Source organism: Sus scrofa, chromosome 15, assembly GCF_054392235.1.
Source record: "Sus scrofa isolate SSC_HxYL_T2T_F1_AM1 chromosome 15, Sscrofa_HxYL_maternal_Yorkshire_Landrace_v2.0, whole genome shotgun sequence".
Lineage (NCBI taxonomy): Eukaryota > Metazoa > Chordata > Mammalia > Artiodactyla > Suidae > Sus > Sus scrofa.
The window spans coordinates 58109064-58136150 of NC_139397.1; the positions used below are offsets into that span (position 1 = coordinate 58109064).

The 27087-nt window shown below is 38.5% G+C and overlaps 1 protein-coding gene across 30 annotated transcripts in view; it reads left to right on the top strand.

The window, feature by feature from the left end:
- Positions 1 to 27087, top strand: part of TENM3 (teneurin transmembrane protein 3) — a 2581468-nt gene that overhangs the window by 2135041 nt on the left and 419340 nt on the right. For all 30 annotated transcript variants that reach the window (XM_085000902.1, XM_021076354.2, XM_085000908.1 and 27 more), the window contains 2 exons: positions 630 to 936; positions 25575 to 25853. In XM_085000902.1, coding sequence (XP_084857028.1) covers positions 705 to 936; positions 25575 to 25853 — 511 coding nt within the window. In that variant the 5' untranslated portion in view covers positions 630 to 704. The remainder of the gene's footprint in view (positions 1 to 629; positions 937 to 25574; positions 25854 to 27087) is intronic.

Consider the following 27087-nt stretch of genomic DNA (forward strand, 5'->3'; position numbering starts at 1 on the left):
ATGCCCTCCTAAGGAAAAGGTTTTATAAAAAATAATAAAATGGGCATTTGAAAAAGTGTCACTTCTAAGAAGCTCCCAATTTACTCTTGCTCTTTAAAAAGAAATTAAAAGATTGGGTCACTGCTGGTTCAATCCCTGGCCCAGGAACTTCTGCATGCCATGGGTGTGGCCAAAAAAGAAAAATAAAATAAAAAAAGCAAAAAGTGGTATATGTTTTTGTAAGAAAAAGAAAAGAAATTTATTTGTGAATGGAGAAAATGCAGCAAGAGAAAATGTTTCCATGGTGGAAAATATAGGAAACATATCAAGGCCAATTTTTGGCTGGATTCTGTATCCAGATTTGAGCCTGAGTTTAATTTTTCTGTTGTTTGTTTGAATGTGAAAACGCAGCTCTAGGAACTTGAACAAGCAGCCATAACTCTCATTGGCCAGAAAGCCTGCCTCCTGTCCAAATAACGCAGGACATCTTACACTGATTTCACACATTATCCTTTCTCGTGGAAAGCGAGTTTCCTAGAGAGGCAATAGAACTGGTACTTTGCACCATTCTCCAGATTGAGAAGGATGGTGAGTAGGCAGCTTTTAGATGAATGTTATGCTGACATCATGCAAACCTTTTATCTCCCCAGACAGGCCAATGAGAACTGAACCCCGAGCCTAATTTGTCACAGCCAGGACCGATGTGCACGCGGAAGGAATGAAGTATGGATGTGAAAGAACGTAGGCCTTACTGCTCCCTGACCAAGAGCAGGCGGGAGAAGGAACGGCGGTACACCAATTCCTCCGCGGACAATGAGGAGTGTAGGGTACCGACACAGAAGTCTTACAGCTCCAGCGAAACCCTGAAAGCTTTCGATCACGATTCCTCACGGCTGCTTTATGGAAACCGAGTGAAGGATTTGGTCCACAGAGAAGCGGATGAGTACAGCCGACAAGGTAGGTCGTTGTTCTAGTAAAACAAGGCGTGGTCAGCTGGTGCTAACTGGCAGGTGTCATTTTTTTTTCCCCCTTTGAGGCCACGTGATTATTTTCTTTGATTGATGTCCTAACCTCTGATTCCGATTTGGAGCTATTGAATGATCCTGGAGTAGTCCATATGAGCGGTAGAAAGGCGCCCAGGGGCGCCTCGAGCTCAGATGCGGGTAACCTCACATGTAGAGAATCATCCACATCTAGAAAGTCGCGATTCTGCATGTGGCCACAGTGTAGGCGCATGAACTTGACACTGAGGTCTCCGGGGCTCCCTTCCGGGCTCAGGAAGGTGCTCACAGACACTGTTTTTATACTTCGAACTGGCGGTAAGGAGTACAGGAACTGTCGGTGAGGAAACTCCTCTTTCCGTCAGAGGAAAGTAGGATTTCTTCCTCCCGATCATGTCCTCATCCATCCAGCACAGCTGGCTGTGTCTGTCTATCAATAGAAAAGCCTGCTTCGGAAGGGTTCCATTTTCTCTCTCCAAGGCAACTTGGGGCATTAAGGTTAGACCTTAAAAGATTCTAGCTTCCCATAATATAATCCATTATAGTCTTGTCATTCACATGTATTTGTTGTACATTTTTACACTCTGTTTTCTGCCTGCATATTCCGCCAGTGGAGTAATGACTTCTGTAACTTTGTGTCCCAATCCCAAAACTCCTGACTACTATGCTTTAAAGATAGTAGCTTCTAAAGAAATTAGGCATACACAGGCACATTTGTTTCTTCTCCCACGGTCTTGAGACGTGGGCGAGAGCACTACTAATAAAAGTAAGATCAGCTTACATCTGTATTGCACAGTCCATTGACCTAGAACCTAGTATCCCTTGGCTAATTTCATCAGGAAACAAGGAAAAATAAACTTTCAAACTAAATAATATATTCATTCTTTTCCAGTCACCTTACGGAAAGTGTGAGTAACAGCTTACTACAGAACAGGAACACATTTAGGAAAAACTAAGAATGCAGTAAATCAATCAAAAGTTTGAAATTTTTCCATCGTTCTTTTCTTCTCTACATTGTAAGCCATCCTAACTAGATTGAAATAGCGTTCACTCACCTAAGTCAGTTTACGTCCAGAAGACTCATTTAATTGGCCAAAGAGAGATTTTTTTTTCTTTCCCCACTAAAGCATGCCTTACTAATCACTGGTATCAAATGATATGAAAGAGGACAAACAAGCTTAACATTTTTAATCCAGTTTTTAAGGGAGGCTACAGAACCCACACTTGAGATATGTCCTCTTTGTTAAATTAAAGGACTTGGGTTCATTGTATAATGGACAATCATTCTAAACCCAGTTTTTCCTTTTCTGTTGCCTACACAGCCGACATAGATTATCAGGGTACATTTTTCACCAATTTAAAAAATAGCAGGGAGTTCCCATCATGACTCAGTAGTTAACAAATCCGGCTAGGATCCATGAGGATGCAGGTTCGATCCCTGGCCTCGCTCAGTGGGTTAAGGATCTGGCATTGCCACGAGCTGTGGTGTAGGCCGGACACTACAGCTCCGATTTAACCCCTAGCCTGGAACCTCCATATGCTGTGGGTGCAGCCCTGAAAAGACAAAAGAGACAAAACAAAATTTTAAAAAATAGCAGTTACTGTAGAAATGCATGTGATCTGAACCTGGTGTGGAGTATTGCAGTTTTTAACAAAAATAACGGTGTAGTGTTCTATGGGGGAAAATACATCGTGGAATACTATTAGAGGGAAAAAAAACACAAAAAACATAAAAAACAGTATATGGGGGATGATGCACGGAGGAAGCTCATCTCTACCCCAAGCAAGCATTCTGTTTTGGCAGAGAGGAGGATGCTCAAAGAGGGTAAAAATAGCGAGCTGAAATTGTCACCTCCTAGGCAGCATTAATCCAGTGCAGACTGTGGTTGATGACATGGCGATACCATCTGTGGGAGCACTGGGACAGACAGTCCTATTACTAGCTCCCTGCCAGCCAAGGACCTGAGGATGAAAAGAACAGAGGAAACAGGGAGAGCAAGGCAGCCGACAGAGGCCTCTTGTCAGGAGAAGCTGCATGGAGTAGTGAGAAGAGGTTTAAGAGCAGAAGTGAAAGGAAAAGCAAAAGTGCAGTGCAGGATGGTGCTGCAATTCACTTGACACGTTCATAAATCAGACAGTATTAAAAACATAAATGGAATGCGCTGCTATTTATAGCTAGTGGGCGCTGATTCCTTACAGCCCTCTGCTCAGTTGCTGCGCAGGTACATGCGGCATCATTTAAGCCACCTTGGGAGTGGATTCCAGGAGTGTCCTCCTTCTGCAGGTTGAGACACTCAAGGCTTGGAGGCTTGAGATCCCAGGGCCCAAGGGGGCTGCACTGGCACGTGAACCCAGGCCTGTCTGCCTCCGGCCCTCAGTCTTCTGACCTCTGTGCAGTTGCCAAAGCAGAAAACAGGCACTTCAAGGTCATCATTGCCCTTTGATTGATGGGAGTCAATTTTAGTCAATTTTGATGGTTCGAATTGAGAGAAATGAAGAGCCTGGAGACCTATTGAGGGAATAAAATTGAGGTGATTTGGGGTTCAGGTGGATGAGGATGGGGGACAGGGCAGCATTGGCAAGGCCTTTTCTTTCCTGGGGTTTGATGTGGGGAAGGTGGATGAGACGAGAAAGGGGAAAGGAAGGTCTGCTATCAGATTATGTGCTTCCCGAGCGAGCGTCATGAAAAATCCTCCTAGGCTTTCGTTTTCTTCGAACCTGACAAATGTCAATTTTTCCTCCCTGACTATTATGCTGTGGGATTAATTATTTAATTGACAAAATGTGTTTCCTGCCACAGCTCCTGACATCACACACATAATAAAAATGAAAGATGAAAAATATTAAGAGTAGCCAAAGAACGTTGAAACGATGCCAAAGAATCATGCTAATTGAGCTTGTCCACGGAGTTTTACAACAACCTGTCCATCCTACAGCCCTGTCTTCTTTGAACAACATGGGGAAAATGGGGCTCTGGCTGGAGGAGGGATCAATGGAGGTACCCTCCCCCCCGCCCCCATTCTTACAATTACACAGAGAACTCAAATCTAGAAATACCATGTTTTTAGTCAACCATGGGTGGGGAGACAATGTTTTTATTTTTATCAACCAATTTTATGGCCTATTTTCAAACTTGATTTTCATCAGTTTTTATGGCTCTACTGAGTGGCAAATGACTATTGTTAATTACATGTTATATTTAGATACTGTAAAGCTGAGGCTGATTCCCTTTACAGAGTAATGTGTGATTTGACTGCATCTCACACAGGCCTCTCTCTCTCCTTTTAAATTTCTCCATGTGGTTTATTGGGTGATGGAAAGAGTTGTCCTTTTAGCAGCTGTGGAGCTTTCTCTGTAGGTGTGGGGGGTTAGAGTAATAATGGCTTGTTTGGCATGCTTAGATACTATTTTCTTTGATTCATCTTTGAAGGGAATTTAATCCCATCAGGTCCTGAGACACATTTCTTATGAAACAGCTGCATAAGATCATCCCACAGTTTTAAAGGAGTGATAAAATAAAAGATCTTCTCTTCTCGGCACTATGTACATGGCCCGTAATGTTCTTGACCAAACGAGAAAGCTTGTCGACTCCAGCAAGGAATGTTGGCCAGGAGGGTGACTTTTGAAATGAAGTGATGTCTGGAAATGGGAACACTTTTGTTCCACCAAACCACAAGCCTGAAAAAAAAACAAAAACGAAAACCTACCTTCGAGAGAGTCTTAACCCAGCATGTTTACCCTTTAGTCAGTAATTGGTGTTGAGGTTGTGAATTTCAGAACTGTAAAATGAGAAGACTACTACTTATTCTTCATTTATAGAATGTCAGGAGTTCCTGTCGTGGTGCAGTGGTTAACGAATCCGACTAGGAACCATGAGGTTGCGGGTTCGGTCCCTGCCCCTTGCTCAGTGGGTTAACGATCTGGCATTGCCGTGAGCTGTGGTGTAGGTTGCAGACGCGGCTCGGATCCCGCGTTGCTGTGGCTCTGGCGTAGGCCGGTGGCTACAGCTCCGATTCAACCCCTAGGCTGGGAACCCCTAGCCTCCATATGCCGCCGGAGCGGCCCAAGAAATAGCAACAACAACAACAACAGCAAAACGACAAAAAAAAAAAAAAAAAAAAAAAGAATGTCAGTGGGGAGGAGGGTTATCTTTTCAAATTTGAAAAGCGTATAGCACTCTGTCTGTGCTTGTACATGCCTGAAATCAAAGTAGATAAAACACTTGCTGTGTGGGGAAGGGAAGGAGTAGGGCAGAGTGACAAAGACTGACACTGAGCCTGGCTCCCCAGCATCTTCCCTGACTGCTTGTTTCCAGCCCCAGAGACTCCCTTACCAGTACTTTGGGATTGGCCTTCTCTTCCTGCCGAGCAGCAGCAACAGTGCCTGGCAGCCCCCAGCTCCTGCAGACATGACTTCTCACCTCCCGGCACTTCAGGTCCAAGGCCAGCTCAAGTAGACACTGTGGGGCAGTGGATCCCACGAGCCCAAGTGCTTCCTGCTGTATCTCCCTAGTGGGCTGCAGCCCAAGTCCCAGTTCATCTTTTATGCAAGATTCCAGACACCGGGCCTTCCCCTTACCAATTGTAACCCTCTTTCATGAAACTCAGGGGCAGTAGAGGAGCAGTCTGAGTTTTCCTGTGACTATGTATCCAGGATTCTGGCATAAAGGTGGCTTGAATGATGCTTCATCCACTCATCTCCCAGGCAACTCCTTACTGGCCCTGAGCTGAGCAGTGATGATAAGGGTACAAATGAGGTCTAGAGCCCTATTAGGGTCCTGGGACAAAGCTGATGCAGATACTTTCCTTGTTGAGCCAGATGAGAACCTGAAAGATGGTCAAGTCCTAGTCTGAGGATGGGAGAGAATGCCTTGGTTTCGTGGGGCCAGAGGGGCTAACCTGCCTCTCCCAAACTCCTTACTGGCTGAATGTCGTCTTTCAGGAGCAGCTGGTTTCCTTGGCCCCTCAGGAGCTGGGAGAACCTAAACACACAGATTTTATCTGCTCTAGTAGTGTGAGCATGGCAGCCATGGGAGCAGAAAAGCTTGTCCCTAGAGGCTAACAGGACTTGCCACTGCTTTCAAGGAATAACAGGAAAGCAGTAGCAAGCTGAAAGGCGCCCAGCATGTAGGAGGTGGTTTAAGATACACACAGAGGATCAGGAAGCTCCAAATGCAAATGAGCAATAGAGTGGAGAAAGGAAAACTGGAACTAAAATAAAGAAATATGGTAAAGAGCACTTTCTGAAATCTAAGTTAAAAAAAAGTAACAACAACAAAACCAACAATAACAACCAAATGCTTGGGGGGGGGGTGTGTGCATAATTTACAAACCAAAAAAATATAGTAGATTAGTTGTAGAAGAGAGGGTGGTCATTATTGAAATCCAAGTGCAAGGTTTTGAAAGACCAAATAGAAAAAAATGGTTCAGAAGACAAAGTTCCTGATAAAATTAAGAAACACACACACACACACACACACACACACACACACACCTAAACTCATCCTAGAGAAATTCTTTAACTTTATGGATAAAGATATTTTTCAGGGTTTTAGAGAGAAAAAAAGAAGTTACTCCTCTTGTAACTTAACAAAAGAAACAAAATAAGACTAATGAATTTCTCATCTTCAAAAAATGAAAACTAGAAGATAATAGAATGACTTCTACCAAGAGGGAGAAACTACAACGCAGGGGTTCTATGTGCAGAGAAGGCACCACCATTCATCTCTCAGAATAAATAGAAGATATGTAGGGACATGCAGAGATTCAGAGACTGTGTCACCACTGTGTACCATCTGGGGAAGTATTCATGAAGCAGAATCACTACAGGGGGAAGGAAAGGAAAAGATAGTGAACCATCTACTATACAGTATATGTGTGATCAAACCCCACATGATGAAGACTGAAGACAGAGCAAGTGGAAACGTGCAGGACCCACCACAGAGGGGACCTTACAAAGGGACATAAAACCCCTTCCCTATCTTAGCAAAATGCAGTAGTTGGAAGAAAGTGGTAGGGAAATGATGAGTGTTCCAGAAATCCCATCTGAGGAGGGAGGGAGGAAACAGTGATGGAATTGAGCTTTAGTGGAGGGAATAATTGCTATCTTGTGTTCATGTAATAAGGACAAATATGTATTTGAATATGAATGTCAGGAAAAGGAAGGTAATCATTAGCGAAATGAAGAAAGCTGTTCACATCTGGAATGGATGGATGGTGGGGCCCTACTGTACAACACAGGGAACTGGGTGTGACTGGATCACTCTGCTGTACAACAGAAATTGAAGAAACATTCTAAATCAACTATACTTTAATTTTTTAAAAGACTTAAAAATAAATGAAAAAAAGAAGAGAGACCTTCCTAATTAATGGAGGGAAAGGGGAATGAATAGCAGTATGATCAAGGAAAAAGAGGGAACAAGTAAAATCATGAATATCCATAAATAAGATGGAAAAAGTGAACTCTACCATATAAAATATTGTACATGAAATGGAAATGCACTGAATTTGGACATGAACAGAAACTACTCAGTTGATTTATAAATGTTGCTGGTATTTATAAGAAGCAGACTTAAAATAGTAAAAAGTCCTTGAGAATAAAGAGATGGCTATAAAGAGATATCAGGTAAATACGAACAAAAAGTAGGAAGGGTAGTATTACTATTAGGAAATGTGAAATTTACAATTTAAAACACTAAACAGGATAAAGAGGACTGCTAAGCAAATGATAAAAGACAGAAGGGTGAATGCTCTGAAATTACATACATTAAACAATATAGTAGCTAAATTTATAAATCAGAAGCTTTTAGCGAAAAAAGGTTGTTAAATTACAGTTTTTGTGGGATATTTTGGTTTACCTTCTTCAGAAACAAAACTAAAAAGACCAACAAAAAGGAATTCTTAAGAAATGAGTAAAATATCAGAAAAAAGGAAGCAAAGGAAAATAGGAAAAGGTAGATAATTGTGATAAACTGAAATTTAAAACAAACAAAAAGTAGATGCTTGAAAAAGACTAAGAAATCAGAAATCACCTGATGGTCCTTATTAAAGAATAATGAGAATAAAAATAAAGAGAGGTACTAAAGACATTGGAACAACTAAAAGGAACTTCTCCAATCAAATTTTTAAATCTAGAGAACTTTATTTTTTTAGTAAAATATAATGAACCCCAGATTATTTCAAAACATGTAGAACACTTGTCAGAATCAGTTATCTCAGAATAGATTAGAAAGGTGGTTGAAAGGGGGCACCATTTAAAAAAAATAAACAGGTTCCTGCTGAATTTTATATAACCTTCAAAGTACAACTAAGTCCAAAGTTCAAAGCTATTCAACACCAAAAAAAAGAAAGAAAGGAAGAAGGAAAGAGAGAGAGAAAGAAAGGAAGGAAGGAAGAAAGAAAAGGATGGTAAGCACAAATTCACCCTGTGAATTTATACTGGCATAACCTTAACAGTAAAATTTAATTAATAACATAGTACAAAAAAGAAGCTATCTAGACCAAAATTGCTTCTTAATATATATGTAAAAATTTTAATAACTATTTGTATATAAGAATCTTGCAATGTATAAAAAGGATAATAATCTAGACCAGATTAATAACCAAGTGGTTACTAATCCTTGATTATGCAAGGATTTTTCAATGTTAGGAAATCTATTAACATAATTACGTTAATAAATCAATGTAGAAAAGCATGATCTTATCAGTAGATGATGAAAAGGTTTGGGATAAAATTTAGAAACCATTCCTTATTAAAATAAAACTCACTAAACAAGAAGAAACACTTAAATATGTTAGTAGTATGTAAGATGATCAATCAAAAAAAAATTAAAGAGTGTTCTAAAGAGTAAGACCATTTCACTTTAAGTAACACAAGAAAGGCTCACCTATCCTCACAATTACTATGCAAAATTGTCTTAGACATTTTAACAATTATAATAAGAGAAGTAATGAAACAATGGATATATGTTTTAGTAAATATTGAAATTAGCACTTTCAGGCATTCCTGCTGTGGCACAACTGCTCGGGTCTGTTCTGTTTTGATCGCTGCAGAACGATCAGGTTTGATCCCACCCCGGAACAGTGTGTTAAAGGATCTGGCTTTGCTGCAGTTGTGGTGTAGGTCACAGCTGTGGCTGAGATTCAGTCCCTGGCCCAGGAACTTCCATATGCCATGAGTGTGGCCATTAAAAAAAAAAAAAAAAATTAGCATTTTCATTAACTATATGGCTGATTTTATACATACAGACATGATGTGAAATAAACATTTGAAGCAAATTGGTACTTGGATGAGTTCAATATTGCTATATAGACATCACTGGGAGTGTATGTGGTGTAATAGTTAAGAGTATAGATTCTGGATCCAAATATGTGTTTCTGACCCACATCTGTCATTCAATAGTTAAGTGACAAGTTACCCACCTAGTTTTGGCAAAATAACTTGCTTAAACAAATTGCTTAATTTCTCTGTGCTTTAGTTTTCTTCCATCTAGATTGTGCTTTAGTTTATATTCTATAGTTTGTTGAGAATGAAATGAGTTAATATGTGTAAACTTCTTAGAATAATGCCTAATATGTATTATATATCATTTCTAAGTACTCATTAAACAGTTGGCTAAATTTGGAAGTCAAAACAAATTCTATTACAATGGCAAGGTACTTGCTAAATAGCAATTGGCTAAATTTGGAAGTCAAAAAAAAAATGTAATCACAATGTCCACAAACACAAATTCACACAACACAATGGCAGACAAATTCTTTGGACTAAATTTTGCCAGAGTGTTACAGAGCCTAATATGAAGGGATCTGTAAATATTATTGTAAGACACAAGACAAGATCTGAAGACAGGGAAAGACTGTCAATATTTTCATCTGGGAAGACTGATGTCATAAAAATACCAATTCTACCCAAATAAATTAAAGAAGTCAAGGTTTATTTTTAATTGGAGAAAGTGATCTTAAAATTCGTGTAGAAGGATATATGTCAAAAATAGCCAAAAACAGTTTTAAAGTGAGGATAAGATATCCTTACCATGTATTTTTTAAAAATACTAGGAAGCCCTTTAATCACATCTATATGATATTGGCATAACTAAGGACAAGTTGATCAGAACTTATTTAGGGAATAAACTAAAATTTCAGAAATAGATCCTAGTATATAGGGAAATTTAGCATAAAACAAAAAACGGTTTTTCTATTCAGTGGGATTTGATAAATGGTGCTGGCACAACTGGTTATCCATCTGGAAGCATATAAAATTGGACCCATATCTTTCAGCATATTCAAAAATAAATTAAGATGGATTAAAGACAAATGTAAAAAATAAAGCAATAAGGATTCTAGAAGTTAATTTGAGAGACTGAATAAAGCAGGAATGACTTGATCCATGAGTAGCAAAAAGCTCTCAAAACAATAAACACTAACATATTTATTTTTTTACAAAACAAATAGTCCAGAGGTAGACCATCTAGGGTTCAAGGATGCCATCAAGGACTCAGGTACCATCTGTCTTTCTTTTTTTTTTTTTTTTTTTGCTGGGCCATCCTTAGCATGTGGCCTCTGTCCCACAGATCCCTGATGTTTGCTGCATTTTCCTATCCCTGGTTGAAATAGAGTAAAAGCAAGGGTGAGAAGGTCTCCTCTCCATTGGACTATTTCTTTTACTCACCAGAGACGTCTTCCTACATCTCTTTTTTCGAAACTGTTATACTTGGCTACGCTTAACTGCATGAGAACAGGGAACATTTACTATTTTTGCTTTCCAGCTTTTATAACAGCAAGGAAAAAAATGGTTGTGAATCTCCACAGCCTGCCCCAGGGACTATATGTACATCCCAAGAAAGCAGAGACCATTCTATTAGAAATAGAAAACCCGAAAGAAGAGCCTTATGTGACTATTTAATTTAAAACCTTTTATCTGAAATATAAATAATAGCAAAAATACCATAAACAGAATTTTATGTTGGGAAATATGTTTACAATCCATGTGACAGATAAAAGTTTTATATATATTATATATGTATATACGTAGTGTGTGTGTGTGTGTGTTTGTGTGTGTGTGTGTATAATAAACTAATAGTGACATTTCCAAATTGAAAACAGAAAGACAAACAACCCCATGGGAAATGGCATGGACAGACAATTCACAGAAGAGCAAATTCAGGTGGTTATCTAACATTTGAAAAGGTTGTCAGTTTCCTGTTATTCTGAGAAGGGCAGTAGCTCAGCCCAGCTCCTGTATTCCCCCTGCTCAGCTCCTGTTCTGGCTTCCCTCATTGAGCATTCTTGAACCAGATGACTACCAATGATTTGCTAAGGAAATTCCTCCTGGCTTGGTAAGCAGAAAAGGAATGGGAGAGACAACTGTAGTGACAGGTGTTCCTGGTTGCCATGCTGAATACATTTTTTTTCAAGGAGACAGCCTTGTCCATGGAAGTTATGCACTAGAAGGCATCCACTTACTTCTTCACATCCAGATGTCTTAATACACTTGCATATTCCATCTTGTCTTCCTCCAGGCTGTATGGAAAAATGTAAACAGATCTATTATCAACTTCTAAACACAATGATTCCTAAGCAAAGACTTTTTGTACAATTGTGACGTTTTGGCTCAGGTAGAAGCCAAAAAAAAAAAAAAAAAAAAAAAAAAGACCAACTTGTGAATTTCATTACACAAAACTTGAATCAAAAACTCTTTTAAAAAAGTATGTGAAATAAATACAACAAAATACATTCACAGAATTATAAGAAAGAAAGAAGGAGGAAGGAAGGGGGGAGAAAGAAAAGAAAAGGCAGTAAAATATTAGTGGAAATTGTATTTGGAGAGTAGGACTATAAGGGAAAACCTTCTAGTTTTAAATCATCAGAGTTCAAAGGCAAAAGTAATCCAGTTCTTGGATGCACGGCACATTCTACACTTTAGTGAGTGGAGATGAAGAGTACCTTTCCAGAAGAGGTAGGTATGGCTTGGTAATGTCCACACTTTCCTACTGGTTTTCAATTCAGAATGAGTTTCAGGCATGGTGGGAGCATGACACAGTGTTTTTGATTTAGGTGAGGGATGAAGGTAAACCAAAAGTCCCTGGTGCTAAGGGAAATTTTAACCCTTTTGACACATACTTTTATCAAGGTCTATTCTCTTCTTTTCTCTTCTCTTTGAAGTCTTCATGCTGTTGCTCTCAGCCTTGATTCATGATCTGCTGTGTTGCTTCTTTCTGCTTCTATGTAAACTTATAATTGAGAGATCTCTGAGATCCTCTCTGTCCATTTTATAGATAAGGAAGATTGAGACCTAGACTTGTTAAAATGGCCACTCATTCAACTACTAAGTTCTGAGCCATAAATAAATAGAATCAGATCCTATCATTTCTACTCTTCTCTTTCACCTTTCTAATTTCCATGAATAAACCAAAACCTTCTAAGTAAATCACAGTATAACAGTATGCTTATATTCTTCAACATGCTTGCAACCCTGGAGTAAACATACATAGCTTAGAGAGGTCATGAAAAGACAAAGTATAAAAGAAAATATGATAAATTGGACTTCATCAAAATTAAAACTTTTGCTTATCAGAAGATATTATTAAGAAAATGAAAAGGCAAGCTGCAGTCTGAAAGTTACATATATGTACATATATATGTCATATACACACATAATACACATATATACATACATATGTCATATATATAACAAGGACTGGTAGCCGGAATATATAAAGAGCTCCTATAAATCAATAACTAAAAAAATAAACATTGCAGTTCTTAAATGGGTAAAACTCTTAAACAGGAAACTACACAGAAAAGACACAAATATCTAATGAGCGCATGAAAAAGCGTTCAATAGCATTAGCCACCAGGGAACTGAAAATTAAAACTACAGTGAAATCTACCACTCATCCACTAAGAATGGCTAGAATTGAAGATCCACAGCCCCAAATATTGGTGACAATGTAGAACAAATTAACTCTCATACATCCATTGAGGATGAAAGTGTAAAATGTCAAATGGCAGTCTTTGTTTAGAACCTGTTGGCAATTTCTTACGTAAAGTTTGAAATAACTTCCCCTGACCCAGCAATTCATATCCTAAGTATTCACACACACACACACACACACACACACACGAAACTATCTTCATAGCAGCTTTATTCATAATAGACCCAAACCTTAATCACCAAGTGAATGGATGTAACAAACTGTAGTATATTCATGCAATAGAACCCACGTTGGAAATACCAAAGATGAACCACTAATAAAGCAACAGTGTGGAAGGGCCCCCAAAACATTCCGCTAAGTGAAAGGATCCAGAGTACATACTATGTGACTCTTTCTATTGAGTTCTGGAACAGGCAAAACTGATCTACAGTTGAAGAAATCAGAAGAGTGGTTACCTGTGAAGATGGGGTTTGACTACAGGGGACACGGGAACTTTGTGGGTGGCCATATTTGGTTTAGGTTCCTGGTGGATGTATTTGTTAAATTCTCTGACGTGTCCACTTAATATTTGTGTATTTCACTGAGTGTGGACTTTACCTACCCAGTAATAATTTTAAAAAATGAAAACTAGGCATGTTCAAAGAAGTGTAGTTGAATACAGAAAGTTTAGGATTTGCTTTTTCTCTTTCATCCAGCTTCAGCTAGGGTGACATTTCATTTGGTCCTGGGGCAGTGTCACATTGTCTCCACTGAACCACAACCACAATCCTCTTACAAACAACTACTGCTGCCAATGCACTACAGTGTTTTGCTGGATAAAGACATTTTGCCCATTAAGATAATAGCATCGCCAACCCATCCAGGATTGTGCTGAGGGAGAGAAGGAGGATGTGGTGGCACATCACTGGGACCATGCCTCTCAAATATTTTCATCAATTTCCAAATGGAAAAAAAGTCCAGTTTAGCTCTTGAATATAGGTTACATTTTTGGCAGTTTTATTGTTGGAGTATTTCTAAAATGATAAATAATTTTTAAGTCTTCCTCCATAATGTATATTCCAGGTAGGTCAAAAGAATTAAATGCATATTTCTTACATGTAGAGAACATGAAGGGTGCATGTGTAATCTTATAATATCACTAATAGCATTGGGCAGATGTAAAAATAGTGTTGATAACTCCATCGATAAAGAAACTAATGGTGTGTCTCTGTACCGTTTTATTCTGCTTTGGAAGTGAAATAGAATATATCTTTTTTTTAACTCCTCTTATTTTTATGTTGTTTATTTGTATTTTTTGCATTATGAAAAGAGATTAAACATTCAGGCATGTTGGAAATCGTGAAAGAGGAAGATTTGAGAGCCAAGAGAGAAATGCTTTTAATTTTAAAGACTGAGATTTAGTTTAGTCTTGGATGCCATTATAGTGAATAATGGGAACTGGTCCTAGACTTCAAAAGAAATATGACCATATGGTCTTACCATTCAGTGCTTAATGCGGCTATGAATTTCCAGTTCTACCCCAACTTTTCATTTCCCCAGTGTTCCCCCTCACCTCTGTCATCTTACAAAAACGAAAGGAATCTGAAACCCCTTTTCATGTTTTCTGAACTACTTCCCAGTGCTGAGAAAAACCTTTTCTATGTGAGAATAGGGTTTCATAAAGAGAAACAAAAACCTGAAACATTCATCAGATCCACAAGGCTAATTACTGCAACTCCAAAGTTTATGACTTTTAGATATTAACTCCTTAAAATGATTCCTTTAGAGATCAAAATGATTAATCCTTCTCAGTCACTACAAATGTCAGCGGTGGGATTAAAGGATTTAGATGGTCATGTTTACGCAACCTTAAATTTCTGTACTTAAAGACAGGAGTTAAAGAGCTCCAGTTTATCATTGTTTCACGTGAATGTTTTCCTCTTAGTTCCCTCTTTTAGCTCCCCTGCCTAACTGATTGTTAACTAATTTTGGCTGTTAAGTAGGCAAGTGCCTCTTTCAGTCTTGGCGGCCAACCTGCTTTGTAGATTACCTGCCAGAAGGTATGAGTAGATAGATGTGGCTTAGAGCCCTCCTCCGGACACAGCGGAGGTAATCCTTTCCCCCTGCCTCCTCCTTTATTGGTGTGATGTCCTGAGCTCCTGCTTGCTGCTCCGCTTGTATCCCGTTCCTCACCACGTGGCCAATTTTGGATACACATCGTGAATCAACATGGTTCCCCTTCAGTCGCAATTATTAAACACCTGCTGCTTCATGCCAAACGGCATGCATATTTATACCAATACCTACTGCAGTTTGATTATCAGATACTAGCAGATATGTTGTAGTCCCGTTATCATCCATCTCTGAGTCTTGAGTTGTTCTAAAGAAATAATTTCGAAGTCGAAGTAGAAAGCAAATTCATTTGCAGAATGCTTTTGAGAAAAACCAAGTTTAAAGTGATTTCATTACAAATGGTTGCTGATGTCAGAATTGCACTATTTTGTGGTTGGGGATAGAAATCTTTCATGGAACCTCCTTAAGAAGATGCTTCTTCTTTATAGCTCAGCAGACTCACAATCTAATTTTTCTCATTTGAGCCACCAAAACCTTCTCTTCAGTGTCCATACGTTTGTCCTCCCCTAGAGGCTTCACAAATCCTATCTTGAAGAAAATGTGTATTCTGCAGGGCCTTTCTAATCCTGCTTTCCCTGCTTGCAGTTGCACTGGGGGTTTTCCACTCTTTTGCTTCTCAGCAAGTTGATCGCAATGATGTCTCAACCACAGGCTTCCAGTGACAGAGGTCCGGTTCACAGCTGAGCTCAGGATGAATGCTGTGGGTGCACCCTGCCATGGCTTCCATTAGTCCTGTGTTTGGAGTAATAAATTGGATTATAAATAGGCTGTACAGTGGTCATTTCCTCCATCCTCTAGAAATTCGAGCTTGTCATTATGTGGTTATAGATGTTAATAGCTTATGAATAGATCAGTTGAGAAAGCTGTTGAATACTGTGGAAGATATTTACCTTTTATGGAGAAAGGAAAATGGGTTGGGGGAGTTAAGGTATTTAGTGGTATTTTAAGTTAATTTTTTAATGTAGTTTTGTGTAGGGTCTTATAAGTAAGGTCTTGTACCTTCATTGAAATTTCTATTGCATGTTCAAGGATGGGTCTTCTGTTCAAACAGTGACAAATTTAATATAAGAAAGTTTGGAGTGTCCCAAAAATATGCATTAGGACTCAAAAAAGGAAAAGAAGTCACATATATTTGTTTTACTGTGCAATCTTATCATTTTATAAACACAGCCAAAAGAAGGGAACTCCAGATAAGATGGTGGTGACACTAATTCCATCAGTATCAAATGAGAAATGCTAATCCAATTTGTAGTTTTGTGTTATGCTCCACTCTTGGTGCCTTGTTACTCCATGTCTGAGAATAGATCATTCTGTTCAAGTTGGCAACAACCAAGGAAAATACTTAAAGATCATTTCATTTCTGTATATGACCTTTATATGGATTCTTCTATCCATTTCCTGTGCTCAGTTTTGGGGCTTGTTACTATAGAAGAAATAGATGCTTATTCTTCTTTTAAGAAATCCATATACAATGAAGGGAAGGGAAGAGTTGAAATGAAAGAAAAACATTGCTCCCATATTTCTTACACAACTTTGTTTCTTTACAATAGATGAGGAAGGATTTTAAAAATCCAGCTGCTCCGAAAGAAGATAGTAAATTAAATTTCCAAGTATTGAATGGGAGATATCAAGCAGAAAACCAAGAAAATATATTTGTTTTTTAAAAGATGATAGGAGTTCCTGCTGTGGCTCAGCGGTTAATGAACCTTGAGGATACGTTCCATCCCTGGCCTTGATCAGGGGATTAAGGATCTGGCATTGTCCCGTGTAGGTTGAAGGCGAGGCTCAGATGCTGTGTTGCTCTGGCTATGGCATAGGCCAGCGGCTTCAGCTCCAATTGGACCCTTAGCCTGGGAACCTCCATATGCCATGGGTTCGGCATATGTCTAAAAAGACAAAAGACAATAAAGAAAGAAAGAGAAAGAAAGAAAGAAAGAAAGAAAGAAAGAAAGAAAGAAAGAAAGAAAGAAAGAAAGAAAGAAAGAAAGAAAGACTGACTTTCATTTGTCTCTCTTATGGTTTTTAGAATAACAAAAATTATGAAAAGTAAAAATTCACAAGTATAAAATGGAAAATTACTGATTCCCTTCACTTACAGCTCCCTCTATGTGACCCATCATAGCAGTTATATAGCCTTCCTCACCTTTATTCATGCTCAAAACTACAAGTATGATATAATCTGTTGGTTCTCTTTCTTAATTTCCAAAAATGGGATCATACTATACACAATACTTTGCAATTTGTATTTTTTTTTTTACTTAAAATACATGTAATAGGCTTCCCTCCAAAACAGAAGATATAAGTCCAAACCCACTCTTTATGCTAGCCACATGATCTTCCAGACAAGGAATATATAAAATTTATTTAACTGCTCTCTTTCTAGGAAACATTCCAGTTATTTTAGCTTTTGCAACAATACTGTAAACACAATTTATATATGTATGTTTAAGATCAGTTGATTTTATTTCTATAAGATATAGTCTCAAAGGTAGACTTTCTGAGCTAAAGAGTGTTTTTAACTTTAATAGAAAAATATTTTCAAAGACTAAAGCAGCACAATAGAAGGCAAAGAAAAAGTGGTAGGATAAAATAATAATGAATTTGCATAGCAGGCCCACAGAATCAACTTTTTTTTTTACCTCGATGAATTTTATTACATTTATAGTTGTTCAACAATCATTATAACCCAATTTTACAGCATTTCCATACCAAAACCCCAGCCCATCCTCCCCACTCCCCAACCTGTCTCCTTTGGAAACCATAAGTTTTCAAAGTTGTGAGTCAGTATCTGTTCTGCAAAGAAGTTCATTGTGTCCTTTTTTTTTTTAGATTCCATCTGTAAGTGATAGCATATGACTTTGGTGTCTCAGAATCTATTTCTTTTGAAAAGAACAATGATTCTATGTTTCAGTACCAGCTACCTATATTCCAACTCCTCATTAAAAAAATTCCAGTATAGCAGATGGAGAATAAGCACATGATGAGATGCTCATCAAGGCTAATTATTAGAGAAATGGAAATCAAAGCTATAAAACTACAATCACGCAGGTCAGAATAGACATCATTCAGAAGTCTATAAATAACAAGTGCTGGAGAGGATGTAGAGGAAAGGGAGCCCTCCTACACTGTTGATGGGAAGGTAAATTAGTGCAGCCACCAGGAAAAATGGTATGCAAGTTCTGGCGTTTTCACTGCAGCAGCTCAGGTCACTGCTGTGGCACGTGTTTGGCCCAGGAACTTCCTCATGCTGTGAGTGTGGCTAGAAAGACTCCCCCAAAATTGAAAGCAGAATCACCATATAATCCAGCAGTCCCACTCCTGGACATATATTTAGAAAAAATATATAATTCAAAAATAAACATGCACACCCTATGTTCATAGCAGCATTATTCACCATAGTCAAGACATGGAAACAACCAAAATGTCCATCAGCAGATGTGATATATACACATGCTGGAATATTGGTCATTAAAAAAGAATGAAATAATGCCATGTGCAGCAACATGGATGGACCTAGAGATTATCATATTAAGTAAAGTAAGTCAGAAAGAGAAAGAGAAATACCATTTAATATCACTTATATGTGGAATCTCAACTTTGGCACAAATGGACATATCTGTAAAACAGACTCTCAGACGTAGAGAACAGACTTATAGTTGTCAAGGAGGAGGTGGGCAAAGATTGGGAGTTTGGAGTCGCCAAATGCAAACTAGTATATATAGAATGGATAAACTTAAGGTCCTACTGTATAGCACAGGGAACCATATTCAATATCTTGTGATAAACCATAATGGAAAAGAATATGAAAAAGAATTCATGGCATTTCCATTGTGGCTCAGCAGATTACAAATCCAACTAGGATCAATGAGGATGCAGATTCAATCCCTGGCCTCACTCAGTGGGTTCAGGATGCAGCGTTGCTGTGAGCTGTGGTGTAGGTCGCAGACCTGGCTTGGATCCCGCATTGCTGTGGCTGTGGTGTAGGCCAGCAGCTGCAGCTCTGATTTGATCACTAGCCTGAGAGCTTCCATATGCCACAGGTGTGACCCTACAAAGCAGAACAAAAAAAAAAAAAAAGAAGGAATTTATATATGTATAACTAAATCACTTTGCCTTAGAAATGAACACAACATTGTAAACCAAATGAATTTCAATAATTAAAAAAAAACAAATTTGCAATATGATATACACACTTGCAATGTGGTGTAACAGAGAACCAACAGATAGTAACAAGTGTTGGTGAGGATATGCAAAGGTTGGAATCCTCATGCATTGGTGGGAGTGTAAAAATGGTGCAGCCACTGTGAAAAACCAGTCTGGCAGTTCCTCGAAAGATTAAACAAAGAGCCTCAATGCAACCCAGCAATACTGCTCATGGATATTTACACAAGAGAAATGAAAATATACAGTATTTCATAACAGCATTTTCATAGCAGCCAAAAAGTATGCACAACTCAAATGTCCATGCGTTTGATGAATGAATAGATAAAATGCAGAGTATCCATGCTGTATTACTATTGGACCATAAAAAGGAATGAAGTAATGACACAAGTAGGGATGAATCTTAAAAACACTCTGTTAAGTGAAAAAAGCCAGTTCCAGAAGTCCACAAGTTTTAGGATCCCTTTTATTTGAAATGTCCAGAACAGGCAAATCTGTAGAAGAGTAGATTAGTGCTTGCCTAAAGCTCTAGGGGAAGAAGAAAGAGGGGCAATGGGAGGTGACAGAATTGGTTCAAAGTTTCTTTTGGGGGTGATAAAAATGTTCTAAAGTTGATTGTGGTAAGAGTTTCACACTGCAACATGTGTACTAAAAGCCATGGACTTGTACACTTTAAATACGTGTGTTGTATAGTTTGTGAGTTAATATCTCAATAAAGCAGCTTTGAAAAGAAGAACAGACAAGTGAAAGAGCGAGAGAGAAAGTGCAAAATCTAAACATTAGAGAAATCTAGGCATAAGAGGGGGAGGCACTGTGAGTTCACATGCCTGACGCCCTCCACCGGGTTTTGTGGTCACTCTGTGTGACTCTGAGGCTAGCCCCTCCTGCAGAATCTTTTTATTTTCAACTCACTGGGACGAAATAGATGTCTTGCCTATTGGTGAATATCACTCTGCATCGCAACTTTGAAAAAACCCCTTTTTGCTCTTGATTGGTTTATAGATACCAGGTGAAAGGCCGTTTTTCCAACCCCCTTCTTTTATTAAAAAGGTAACTGTGCTCAGCGCCAAACCCACCTGAAGTATTTGTTTTTACACGGTCCTTTCCACTTTGTCACATACTCTCACTCATTTTTCAAAAAGTAAACTTTTAAAAAATGATGCATCCCGCCTGGGTTGTGTTTGTTCAGTTTTTCTTTTATGGGTTTTTCAAATTTATGAGTGTCATAAAACAAAAACGCCTCGTCTAATCCAAGCTAACCTTGCCTTTTAATCACCAGAAATTTTATCCTCAGGTATACCTTATTCTTGCTGCAATTTATTATTTTGGGCCTGTTTCAAATTGTAATGGGAAACTCTGTGGCTGGCCTTGCTCATCAAGGTTATCAAAATTCGATGTGCAGGAGATAAATACAGATTTCACCAGTCTCAGGCAAACAGAATTAATATAAAGGCTCTACAGAGCAAAGAAAGAAATTAAGGTAATGGCGTTACAACCATTGCAAAGAACACAACCTGAAGAAACTATGGAAAATAAGAATATATGTATCCTCATCTCTTTGATGTTACTTGAAGCAAAAGCTGACTTTAAGCAAGATGGTCACATGTTTCGTCTAGTTCTAGAAGCATCTTGGCTGCCTTTTTCTGCCTGTCTCTTTCCACTTCTCCACACTGACTTAAAGTCCTACCCCATCAACCCTACCCCAGCCCAAACCTCCCAGCTCCATGGCACCTCAGCCAACTCCCTTTCTCCCAACCAGGAACCCTTCTTTTCTCCTTCTGTTGTCAAAACTGCCTGTGCTCTCCCTAAATATAGCCCATCTTGCTAAATTGCTGAATTATGGGGGAAAAAAAATCTAATAGACTAATTTATCCTAATTTAATACCTAGAGATCCCAAGGGGTATTTGCATTAAAACAAGGGATCCTACAGGCCATAATCCTTCACCAAAGAAGAGAATCAGCAACAATGGGATTTGAAACAATGAGTAGAGATAGTATTGAATGAAGAAAAAGTCCATTTTGGTTGTGATGTAGGTCTTCTAAAATTATTTGAAAACATCCTCTCCCCACTGTCAAATTATACAGATTTCTCTATGATTGCTAATTACATGGGTCTGGGTGTTTATTTGTAAAGTCATTTTTCATTTTCTTTCCTTTATGCTAGTCTCATTTAGATAAATCATCTTTTAAATTTTTTTTTAATTTAAAAATTTTTTAACTTTTAAAAATTGAATAAAAGACTATTTAAATTGTACTTTACAATTTTCAAAAGTTTTACACATGTGATTTCATCTAATCCCTTTTTTGTCCTCTTCCTTTCTCTCTCCACTGGTAACCACTAGTTTGTTCTCTATATCTGTTAGTCTGCTTGTTTTTTAATTCACCAGTTTGTTGTATTTTCCAGATTCCACATATAAGTGATATCATGCAGCATTTGTCTTTCTCTGACTAGTTTCATTTATCAGAATGCCCTCCAAGTCCATCCATGTTGCTGAAAATGGCAAAATTTCATTTTTTTAATGGCTGAGTAGTATTCCATTATATATGTATTTATTATATATATATATAATATATTCCATTATATATATATTCCGTGGAATATATGTATTGCATCTTTGTTGTCCATTCATCTGTTGATGAACACTTAGGTTGTTTCCATGCTCTGGCAATTGTAAATAATGTTGCTATGAACATGGAGGGTGCATGTATCTTTTCAAATTCGTGTTTTTGCCTTTTTTTGGATACATACCCAGGAGTGGAATTGCTGGGTCATATGGTAGTTCTTTTTTAGTTTTTTGAGAAATCCCCATACTGTTTTCCACAGTGGCTGTACCTATTTACATTCTGATCAACTGTATAGGAGGGTCCCTTGTTCTCTGTATCCTCACTCACATTTGTAATTGGTGTTCTTTTTGATGATAGCCATTCTGACTGGTGTGAGGTAATATCTCATTTTGATTTTGATTTGCATTTTCCTGGTAATTAGTGATGTTGAACATCTCATTGGAAAAAAATGTCTATTCAGTTCTTCTGCCCATTTTTAATCAGGTTGCTTGTTTCTTTGATGTTGTGTTGCATGAGCTGTTTATATATGTTGGATATTAACTCCTAAATAGCCATATAATTTGCAAATATCTTCTCCTGCTCAGTAGCTTGTCTTTTTGTTTTGTCGGTGGTTTCCTTTGCTGTGCAGAAGCCTAAAGCATCTCTTAAACAAGTCATGGCAGCCCTAAAAGATGAAAAACTAGAGTGGTGAAGTGACTTGAACAGAACCAGTACGAGCCTTTAACTTAGGTCCATTGGAGGTCAAGTTTAGCGTTCTTTCCTGAGAAAGCAAAGGCACACTTTAATTTAGAAAGGAAATCTAACAGCTTGCTTTCCAGCTTCCATTTCAGAAATAGCCCTTAAGAGTTTGAATCATTGCAAGACATTGATTTCGTGGGTCAGATGTTTAAAGAGTTTGGGGTACATATATCAGTTCATTGGAATGATGCCTTGGACATTCATTTGCGAAGTCAACTGTGTTTACATACCCAGATAACACATAATGAACATTGCCATTTTCTGCTTCGCTTCACCCCATAGATTTTTGCATCATGGTGGCAACAGTGTGAAAAGTCAATAATGTAGAAAATGTTTCAAGTTACATTTCAGAGATTAGAAAAGGAGTTTTTACTGTCTTTTAACTTCTCTCTAATTTTTTATTATTTTTTTTTTGTCTTTTTTTTGTTGTTGTTGTTATTTCTTTGGGCCGCTCCCACGGCATATGGAGGTTCCCAGGCTAGGGGTCGAATCGGAGCTGTAGCTGCCGGCCTACGCCAGAGCCACAGCAACGCGGGTTCCGAGCCGCGTCTACGACCTACACCACAGCTCACGGCAACGCCGGATCATTAACCCACTGAGCAAGGGCAGGGACCGAACCCTCAACCTCATGGTTCCTAGTCGGATTCGTTAACCACTGCGCCACCACGGAAACTTCAACTTCTCTCTTATTTTTATTCTCCAATGCGGGTGCCTCCCAAAACAGTGGCACGATGCACAGGATCTTATCATTCATTTTCACTGTTTAAAAATTATTTTGAAAAGTCAGCATGTTTAATGGTGATGTTAACTCTTTTATACCCTTCTCCTCCTTTAAAATATGATATATAAATAAGAATGGATAAGGAATTCCTGGTGGCTCAGCAGAGTGGAGGATCCAGCATTGTCACTGCTGTGGCTCAGGTCATTGCTGCGGGATGGGTTTGATGCCTAGCCCAGAAACTTGTGTGCCATGGGCACAGCCAAAAAAAATTTGTATATATATATATATATATATATATATACATACATACTGACAATACTGTGTCTTCCCTCATTAAACTTGCCGCTTTCTCAGTGCTCAGTGGATTTCTATTCCCTTCTCTTTAGTCTTTCTTCTTTATTTTTGACATACTTTTTGGTTCTGATACTTATTCACATCTCTCTGGAATGATTTGTAGCTGGTTGTAGCAACAGATTTTCATTATTTATGAGTGTCGTTGTCAGAATCCATTTGGAAGTCTGACTAAGATAAAGCTGACTCCAACTCCTGATATGACCACAGCAGTAAAGCCATTAACCACACTGGTCAAAACGGGCTGAGTCCTGGAGAGTGCTAATATTTTTACAACCAAATATTTACTATAAATACCTGTACATTGTGTTTGATTCATTTCCTAGAAGAGTCAAGACACTATTTTATTACAACTAATTTATGGCACCCTCTTTTTAAAAATGTAAGGTATGGTGTTTCTCATACCAGCCAATTAACTTGAAAATGTTCATCAATGTTAAGAGAGGGAAGTGGGAAAATGAAAACCATGAGTAATATAAATGCTTAATATCCTTAAAAGGTTGGTATTATATGGTAGCATTTAAATCAGTCTTGGGATACTATTACTCTTTACTTGTATGTTGATTCTAGTTGGTGCCTAAATTTCAGACTCTACCATGCCAGTGATACAGGAAATGGAAGACCCAGATGCATGCATCCTCCAAGCAAACATTTTTCTCTCTGTCCTCATCCCTGGTACCATAAAGCATAGGTGAAATTTCAAGAATAAATACAGGCCTGGAAAAACCATTAATAACGGCAGTCATTTGAAAGTGTCACCTAATTTAAACACTTTTGCTTTAAGTTATTGCAGTGTCATGAGTTTTATTATGCTCAATTTATTAGTAAAAGCCTTCAGGGTTCACAACCATTTATTTCTCAGGGAACTTGATTTTATCATTAATTTTTAAACAACTTTTTTTTTTTTTTTTTTTTTTTTTTTTTTTTTTTTTTTTTTTTTTTTTTTTTTGTCTTTTGTCTTTTTGTTGTTGTCGTTGCTATTTCTTGGGCCGCTCCCGCGGCATATGGAGGTTCCCAGGCTAGGGGTCCAATCGGAGCTGTAGCCACCGGCCTACGCCAGAGCCACAGCAACGCGGGATCCGAGCCGTGTCTGCAACCTACACCACAGCTCACGGCAACGCCGGATCGTTAACCCACTGAGCAAGGGCAGGGACCGAACCCGCAACCTTCATGGTTCCTAGTCGGATTCGTTAACCACTGCGCCACGATGGGAACTCCTTATCATTAATTTTTAAATACAGAATACTCCCACTTTATTTTTAGAGTGCACTTTATTTGCAAGAATTGGTTTACTCGGATCAATACAGATGTTTCCAGGTGTTTATTAAAGCAAAAAAAAAAAAAAGTCTAGAAAGGCAGGTGTTTTGTTTAAAGCAAAAAGACTGGAGAGTCAGATGTCTGCAAATTTTCAAGACATTACACTCCAAAAGTTAGTGTCTGTATACACACAACACACACATACACACACAATACATGTTTATATTGGTAAGTTTTAGGTGGGAAAACATAACAAAGCCTGACCAAGCTCCTGTTTCTAATTATCAAGTAACTTATCCTAGAGGGTGCCCTTTTCTCTGCCAAAGGAGTGACATCTGGGTGGGAAAATCCCAATGTTTAGGAGGAGAATTAGGACCCAGGAAATAATTCTGACAATTTCTATTGCTTTCCAAGCCTGCTAAACAAAATTCTCTGGATGATAACTAAGCCTTTCTCTGGGTTGAGTTTTCATTGTCAGGGCAGCATTAGCTGCTCGTCAGGCTGGAGATGCTTTGAGGCTGAAATAGTTGATAAAGGAGCTCCGAGCTGGGGTGGGTGGATAATGAGCGATGGGACCCACCCCACTCTCCCAATTGGACCCACTTGACCACATGCCATGTAACGCTAATGCAAACACCTGGTGCCTGTAGCCGAAACACCTGAAGGCTTAAGTGTTTATTTTAGGGAGTTTTTTGTTGTTTTAACTAACACGAAACATATACTCACGAATTGTTATCTTTTTTTCCCCCTAATTAGGACAGAATTTTACTCTAAGGCAGTTAGGCGTTTGTGAACCAGCAACTCGAAGAGGACTGGCATTTTGTGCGGAAATGGGGCTCCCCCACAGAGGTTACTCTATCAGTGCAGGGTCAGACGCTGATACCGAGAACGAAGCAGTGATGTCCCCAGAGCATGCCATGCGACTGTGGGGCAGGGGGGTCAAGTCAGGCCGCAGCTCCTGCCTGTCAAGCCGGTCCAACTCAGCCCTCACCCTGACAGATACAGAGCATGAAAACAAGTCGGACAGTGAAACCGGTAAGCCCTGTTTTTTGTTTGTTTTTGTTTTTTGTTTGTTTGTTTTTTTGCTTTATAATGTTGGTGTTCAGTGCTCCTGTCAGTTTGGGTTGACTATAGAAGCATGGCTTTCTTCCTCCCTCTTTCTTTCTTTCTTTCTCTCTCTCCATCCATCTTTCCTTCCTTCCTTCTTTCTTCCTTCTTTATTTCTTTCTTTCTCTTTCTTTCCTCCTTCCTTCCTTCCTTCTTTCTTTCTTATTTCTTTCTTTCTCCCATCTTTCCTTCTCTTTCTTTTTCCTTTCGTTGCATTTCAGCATGGTAGTGCTCAAGAAATGTCCTTGAATATTGTATTCTTTTCCTGAAAAAAAAAAAAAGCAATATTTGCCATCAGATTGCTAAACTATGCAGGCGGTCTCTGTTGTGTTAGCCATAGTTTTGAAAAACAGTTTAATCATGTACAGAAAAAAAGAAAAAAAGATTGGCTTTGACTTATCTTGGACCATGTCACCTGTTATCCTCTGCGGAGGAGCAAAGCAAGTGGTGATAAAGTTTACCCCAGAGCCAGCTTGCAATCAAAGATGTCTTTGTAGATTCCTCTTGAAAGTATCTCAAAGAAGTTCCAGAATCGTAGAATGGATGAGTGAGCACACAGAATAGTTTATTAACAGGGCTCAAGTGATTGAAAAACAAATTTGATCATGCTTTAAACTTCCTAGTTGATGAGAGCAATTGAAATCTTGGTAAAGAGAAGGGAGTGTGGCCTTTGATGTGCTTTGGGGACAGGATTACTTTGCAATTAAATCCACACGCAAAAATTGGATTTTAGGGTATCCAAATAGCAGCTTAACACAAAGTAAGAAAAATATCTTTAAAAATTATTGGGGCTTTTTATCCTATTGCCAATTCAGGATACTTATAAAGAAACGGTTAATTTATATGCAGTAATACATTTAAGAGAAAACTTAATTTTTAGGCAGCGTGGCTTCTAGGGAGAAATGGAGCATTACCACCAATGCACCAGACAGCAAAATGACATTTCTCCTTCTACATTTAATGTTAACGGTGCACTTGCTACTTTAGTTTAGTTATTAATGCAGTATATGATGCAGCAAAAAGCAAAGAAAAATTGAAATGGAAGAATTGCATGACATTTGAAAAGAAAGATGGCATTTTTACCAATGATAGTTCATTTTTATTATTTATTGAGCAACTCTGTCAGTTTCGCTTTATGGTAGGAAAGCAAGCCTATTGTCAG